The sequence below is a fragment of the Empidonax traillii genome, unplaced genomic scaffold, assembly GCF_003031625.1.
Source record: "Empidonax traillii isolate 1590-97213 ecotype Southwest subspecies unplaced genomic scaffold, ASM303162v1 scaffold1742:size73712, whole genome shotgun sequence".
NCBI lineage: Eukaryota > Metazoa > Chordata > Aves > Passeriformes > Tyrannidae > Empidonax > Empidonax traillii.
In genome coordinates, this window is record NW_020956935.1 from 55,722 (window position 1) to 62,955 (window position 7,234).

Below are 7,234 nucleotides of genomic sequence, written 5' to 3' on the forward strand. Positions count from 1 at the left end.
AAGATGAATCTGCTTTCTAGCTACGAGATGCAAAAACGAAACAATGTTTATTTATACCCAATTATAAATATTTTTCTAGTGGGTTCCTGGGAAGGAGGACTGCAGGGTTGAATTATCTGCTTCATAATCCAAAATTAGAACAGAAAGATAAACAGGACAGCAAAGCACGGGAAATTCAGCAAGACAAACAAGCAAACAAGGCCTTTGCTTCTGAGCTTTGCTTCAAACCCAGTGCTGGCCAAATAGGTGGTCTTGTAACACTGGGAACAGCAAAACTTTGGGAACTCACAGACCCTGTGAAATTATTTCCTAAAAAAAAAAAAAAAATGTGTGTATTTGAAACCAAATTGCTAGAGATTCAGGTACCAGGCTTCACTGTGAGACTGGCATCACACTGATCCCACACAAAATAAACAAAAAAAAACCGAAACAAAAGGCCAAATAAACAAATTCAGTTTACATTTTGGCTTTAATTCTTTGTATTTTTAACCAGGACATGAAAGGCAAAAAATCTCAGGTCTTGCTTTTCATGTTTTCATGCACCAGTGATAAATGTTTATGTGGGATTTGGGTGTTTGCATTTCCAGCATACTTCAGTCTGATTTGTGAATGCACACAAGACATTCTGAAAGGCTGGGTAAGCCCTGAGTAGCCAAACTCCTCACAACCACAAAGGGGGAAAAAAAATTAAATAATTTTGTGATCAGCAGCCAAAAGTAGTAAAAAATGAACAAAAACCCTTCTGGAAAGCAGATATTAAATGTCTTTCAACTTTTAAACCACATTTCGGTGAAAGCTGAAATGTCTTCTGGCTGACAGTTGATCTTTTGGGTGAGATTTATGGTTTTACCTGGTTCAGGATGTGTGTCAGTGGAAAGGAACATCTTTAACAAAACATGTTTTGAATTTGGATTTACTCAATCCAGAGAAGTGAAAATTTACCAGGAAAAATATCAATTTTCAACTAAAAAGTTGAAATTCCTTGTTGTAGCCACACACAGAGAGCTGTGCCCAAGACTTACAGACAACAGAAGTACCTCACACCTCTTCAAAACATCATGTAGAAGTGTTTAAAAACACAACTGATGGGCAAAATGTCAAATACTGGAAAGTCAAATACTCCATCGCTTGGAATTTTTAATCCAAGAGATCACACTCTTCAGCACAGTAAAACATCTGTTTGTTTCTTTAAGCACAGAGACGTTAATTTGAAAGACAAAATAGATTTATTTCTATGTAAACATTCCTTCTTTTGATTGTAAATTACACTACTCACAAAACAGATTACTTTTGGCTTGGAAATCTCTGCATTGGATAAGCTCAGTCCCATTATTATTTGAACAAGAAATTTAGCATTAAAAGCAATGCTCAAAATAATTAGAATATTGCATAGCCACAATTCCAGTTGTTGTGGTGAGATCAGTTTTTACATTTTCTTTCCAGACATGACCCATTCTCCCCAAATTAAATTTTCCTTCCTTTTAATAAACCTTGAAGTATTTATTGGTACCTCATTCACATTTTCAGTCCAGCTCACAAAATTCTGAGGCACTGGATAAACGGTTTTAGACTGATGTGAGAAGAGAACTGAAGAGGAGGAAAATGATAAAATGGTTGTATCGAACAACTCGTGGCATGGCTATTGAAATTATTTGAGATGATTATTTAAGAGATGTTAGGATTGCAAAGCTATTCTAAAGCACTGTAGCAGGCCAGGATTCATTGCAGGTAAAGACATCGTGGCTTCCTACAAATGGCACGTCACCAGTGAGGCATTTTGGCGGCTGGTGAATCCTTGACATTTGCCCTGCAGCCATTTGGTGGGTGGTGCTGACCTTGGATCTGACGTTACCCCACGTGAAAGCAGTTTCTTCAGTGCTGCTCTTGCAATAAAACCATCAAGAACAAAAAACTGCGGCTGCCAGGATGGCAACAGCACTAACAGCCAGTGTGAGGATCTGTCAGCAGCAGTGGGGACTGCCTAGGGAGGAGGCACAGAAGAGCCCAGCCCTTCGAGTGAAAGTTGGTGGAGTTTGATCTCAATATATTAAAGATCAGGGCACAAGGAGCTCCTGTATTAAAGGGATGGTTCCCAGGCTGAAATCAGAAGTAAGTGATCTCACAGATTCACTGCTTTCAGCTATTCAGACAGGCTTTATGTTGGCAGGGATGACAACTTAAAAGTCAGCTTCATAAGCAGAAGACAACTGAGGGAGTGAAATGTTTCTCAGGGAGGCTGGGTGTTAGCTCCCAGCTGGCCATCATGGAATCATGGGTTATTTAGGTTAGAAAAGACCTTTAAGATCATCGAGTCCAACCACTAAACTAGCACAGACAAGTCCATCACCAAACCATGTCCCCAAGTGCCATTACACAAGCAGATTGGAGCTAATTAGTCCAATTCTAGGAGTTACAGCACTAAAATGGGTTACAGGCAATCTCTCCTTTTGGACAGCCAAAGCAGTTACACATTTTAAATATGCAGGTAAGAATAGGGGGCTTGCAAAGAGCTGAACGCTTCCTTTTCACGGCAAAGCTGGCAAAAGCAGGTTTGAGTGACAGGTGTCAGCCACGCAGAGCTATGGCTTTTCTTGGGGCCTGAAGTCACCTCAGAGCAGAAGCGAGAGAACTTTATTTGGCTTTAGTAGTATCCCCACTCTGAGCAGCCCCTTCCCGGAGCCGAATCGGCCCGACAACCACGTCCACTTTTTCCTCGCCAGGACTCGTGTCTCTCTTGGCCCTGCCAGCGCAGCCCCGGTAGCAGCGGGAGGAGTAGTCCCCGAGCCTGCAGACCATCAGCTCACACTTCAGGTACACCGAGGGGTGGCGGCTGATGAACTCAAAGGCGTTGAATTTGAACCGGGCAAAGTGGCTGGAAGGGGAGTAGAAGGTGGCGTAGGAAGAATCTCTGGGACACCTAGGAATTAAAAAAAGGGTGGTTAGTCTTCATGGATGCACAGGGACACATTCCTCCAGAAATAAAATAGATTAAAACTGAACTATATCATAGTCAGATACTAAAAACAAAGGGCTAAAAATGCAACTTGCACAGCAGATAGACTTTAAAAATATAGATTTATGTAAGTCCTATGAAGGAGCTGGAGCACTGACAACTCTTCTTTTTTTTTTTTTTTTTTTTTTTTTTCCCCCAGAGGAAGACACTATAAGAAGAAGGAAGAACAGATTCTTACGGATATTAATTTGTGCTATGCAAGTCATAAAAAAGTTAATCTAATGCTTGACCTGGCTGTACTAAAACATTAAACTTGTAGGATTACAGGTTCCTGCTGCCAGTTTTCACTGTCTCATTTACGTCTATCCCACTACTTTGAATTTTGCTCATAGGACAAAAATGAAGTAATTGAAACGAAATGTTAGTAAGGTCTAAATGTAATTTCTTATTTTCAGGCTCATGCTGTTAAAATAAAAAAAAAGTCAAAGGCCCCTTTTAAGAGTCTACTGATAATGTGTTCTAACCCAGCTCAGACTGGTTCTATTCTTTTAAATAAATGCAGATCACAGGTGCGCTTCTAACAGCTTGAAGAAAGCTCTTACCCATTCCTGACTATGTCATAGGCCAGAGTGTGAAAGTCACGAGGATCGGGTGATGCCACACACGTGTCCACAAACACCTTCAGGTTCGGGTCTGAGCTGTGAAGACAGGCTTGGAGGTACAAATTTTGGTTCAAGTCGATGAAGTACGGCAAGTCGCGCACTTGCCGCGAGAACGCTGAGGAATCATAAAAGGTGATGTTCATGTCGTATCTTCCAAACTGATATTCATTCACGTCTACAGTGTCCTCAGCAGTGTACATGACTTGCATCCACGTCTTCTGCAGCATTTTGCAGCTGATGTGTAAGTTGATGTTCTTTTTCCTCTTGATTATGTGCCCAGAAGATGAGACTCTGATCGTGTTGGAATAGTTGATTGTATCGTTGTTCTCCTGTTTAATGTGCAATTTAAAATGAGGAATTGCTTTTTTGTCACATTCCGTGAAAGCTCTAAGATTTTATAAGCTTAAATACTAATTTTAAAAATGTAGGTTCATCTTACACATTTTAAATCAAATGGAGCTTGATGTTGGTCTTTTCTGCTCACACAGTGTAAATGGTATGTAATTAAACAGAATTCAGCAGAGAAAAACCCTGTTAAACCCAAGGCAGAGCCAGCTCATTGACCATCTGTACAAACAGCAGTTGTGTAGAACACAGGCATCCCAATCCTGTGCACCTAGAGGACTACATCTATTTTAAATCACAGAAAATTCGTATAGCTCTCTCCCATGCTTTCCTCCCCAGAAGCTCTTTCTTATTAAGCACAGATATCCCCTAAGGCTTGGAAAGCTAAAGCACTAAAACCTGCAGCTCTCACTGGCCACAATGGCCTTTTTTTGTGACACTCCTCGCAGTGGGTCCTGCAATTCAGAGCCCGCCCTGGCGAACGCACCTCTCGTATCGTCCCGCAGCCATCGTAGGGAATGTTGAACACAACCTCCTGTGAGGTGATTGTTGGTCTGCAGCGATTGTCATTCAGGGTGACCATCTGGGCTGAGTAGCCTTGGGACTGGAGGTAGTCCCTGCTCACCACTGCGTGCATGTAGTCTGGCAGGCACTGCAGGGCTGGCAGAAGGAGGAGGTACAATATATTAGTGACTTCAGGAGTTTGTTAATGATTAAAGGTTGTAATGGAGGCAAGTGTTGTTTTCTTAATTTAGCAGTCAGGCAGTTCACCCCCCAACCCATCGTGTTTCATCGTTCAATTTCTGTAAACACCTTTAAATTTAAGCAAATACTTATTTTGCGAACAAAAGCAATAAATAAGCTTGTCTGTTGAGAAACACCAGCTGAGGACTTACTGGTGTTGTGATCTGCTGGGATGGAGGAGTAGTGAGCCTGAAAGCCTCTGAAGGAGCCTCTGGAATCACTGTGAAAGTGAATGGTCATCATGTTTGAAGAGGACACGAATGTGGGGAAGGAACCAGAACAAAGTCTCCCAAGAAGCGGGGAAGAGTGTCGAGGCCCGTCATAGACTTCAATGTAGTCGTGCTGGCACGTGCTGCTTTGCATCCTGGTGAACAAAACATCAGCACCTCGTTAAATCTGTTCCAGAAACTCTGATTTCACTGCCTAACATGTGATAAAATCCTTCAGGAAGGGTCTCATTTGGTTTGTATATAGCTGTAGCAGAAAATTGTGAGCGAAAAATACTACAGTAGTCTAGATTTTGATCTGGTCTTCCAACTGCCGGATGTTATTGAAAGTATCTTTAAAATTAAGAAGGTTGCCTGTTTTAGATGAGTTTTCAAACTTCTCAGGTAAGTTCTGACTTTGTTATTTGCACAGGGAATCGGTGTTTTACTTACTCAATATCTCTAAATGTGAGCGTAACACGGAAATTGCTCTCGACTTGTATCTGCCACTCGCAGTCAGCATTGTTTGGATAACTTCCAGGGTAGTAGGGACTCTGCACCATCCCAGAGGAATCTGAGATTGAGCCACCACAATAATAAGGTGCTGCAGAAAGAAATGGAAGAGAATTTACTTACAGTAACCTCTGCAAAAGTGCACTTGAGCTCTGCATCTCATCTGTAGCTGTGGAAAAGCAGGTCCCCTGCTGACTGTGGGTGATATTCTGTATGAGCCAAATCAAAACAAATATTTGGGTTTCTTTCTTTAGCCTTTACTTTCGTGTTGGATTTGGAATTCCCTGTCACATCTGTGGTGTCAGACTACCCTCTTCAGGATGGGCTGGAAACACCTTGATGCTTTCTGCTCTGGTCTCTTCTTCTTACAGTCAAGGTCTGATTCTGGGAGGTGTCCTGACAGTCTAAATGGAAGTACCTTCCTCAGCAAACACCCTCCCCTCAGTTACTCTGCTGCTTCTCTTTATTCCCCTAAGGACTTTGGAGGGTAAATAAGTTGCAAGTCTTCTAGGAAACTCTGTAATTTTATGGTCTCAGACTGAAATAAGCACTCCAGGCTGCTGGAGAAAGTCTTAAATATAACTCATTTCTCCTATAAACAGAGCTGCAAAAAGCTTTTGTGTTCCTGCCAGCATGAATGACACAATACTTGTTAAACACACAGATAATCCTAAAAGCTTTTCTGCAGTGAGGTGAACACAAGCTTTGAACTTAAATTCTACAAGATCTGACATGTAGAGGTGACAACCCATGTTATAGTCCTGCACAAAGACACCCACCAGTACAATACATGCCTCCCTGCCTCAGGATTTTGGGATTCACAGGCTATTCCAAGCTTGGGAGCATCAGCTGTACCCAGACACTGACTCTTCCTCTGATAACACTAGACAGGCTCTAGTAAAATTCACTTCATATTATTTTCAACTGTGAATGGTCAAGCTCTAAATCTAAAACCTGCTTTCTAAGGCAAAAATATAAAAGAGACCATAACAGCTCTAGTAAGCAGGAGTGCCTCAGATTGTACATTGCCATACTTGAACACCATTCTTGCAATGCTGATGAATGCAGTTAGAAATTGGAGATTTACACAATGTTTCCTGGGCCCTGACCCAGCTGAATTGCCCAACAGGGAAATGGCTTGACACAGCCAATCAGCATGGTTGGAAAAACAGCATCACTGAAAGGCAAGGGGATATCACAGCCTGTCTGGGAATCATCACACAAGTTTAAAGTGATACTGTCACAGAGGCAAAAGACAAATTAAAAAAAAAAAAAATGTGCTAAAGGGATACAGTCCACAAATTAGAAAGGTGAGAAGAGACACAGAAGAGCATTACCTGATGGAGGTGCTGGTGTGGTGGCCGCAGAAGCTGTGGGTGTGAAGGAAGAAGAGACACGAGTGAAATGTGCTGCTCATGACAAAGGCCCTGGGGCACACAGGGTATCAAGATGGGACCGCAGGGAGGAGGGGATGGGGGCACTGGGGCTGGGCTATAAGCTCCAGCAGAGACTCAACTGCCTTTACTGACACCCACCTGCACAGACGACACTGGCATCCTCCACGTGCCCACAGTTGTGCACTCCCCAGCCGTTGTGCCTGCACATCTGCAGGGAGGGCTCGTCCCCACGGCACTGCACGTCGTCCAGGAAGATGCGCCCCGAGCCCAGGCCAAAGTGGGCAGTTTGTGGGGCTCCAAGGGCCTCCCCACAGCCCAGCTGCCGACACACCACCTGGGCATCCTGCAGGTCCCACTGGTCATCACACACCGTGCCCCACGTGCTGCCGTCGTACAGCTCCACGCGGCCCTCGC

General features: G+C 43.1%; 1 protein-coding gene across 1 annotated transcript in view; it reads right to left on the minus strand.

Moving 5' to 3' along the window:
- Positions 1-2,231: 2,231 nt before the first annotated feature.
- DMBT1 (deleted in malignant brain tumors 1) overlaps positions 2,232-7,234 on the minus strand; it is a 15,069-nt gene continuing 10,066 nt past the window's right edge. The window contains exons 10-16 of the mRNA XM_027908538.1: positions 6,959-7,229; positions 6,761-6,793; positions 5,364-5,514; positions 4,857-5,068; positions 4,448-4,620; positions 3,556-3,944; positions 2,232-2,917 (exon numbers count right to left, since the gene is read on the minus strand). Of these exons, the coding sequence (XP_027764339.1) occupies positions 2,632-2,917; positions 3,556-3,944; positions 4,448-4,620; positions 4,857-5,068; positions 5,364-5,514; positions 6,761-6,793; positions 6,959-7,229 (1,515 nt within the window). The 3' untranslated portion in view covers positions 2,232-2,631. The remainder of the gene's footprint in view (positions 2,918-3,555; positions 3,945-4,447; positions 4,621-4,856; positions 5,069-5,363; positions 5,515-6,760; positions 6,794-6,958; positions 7,230-7,234) is intronic.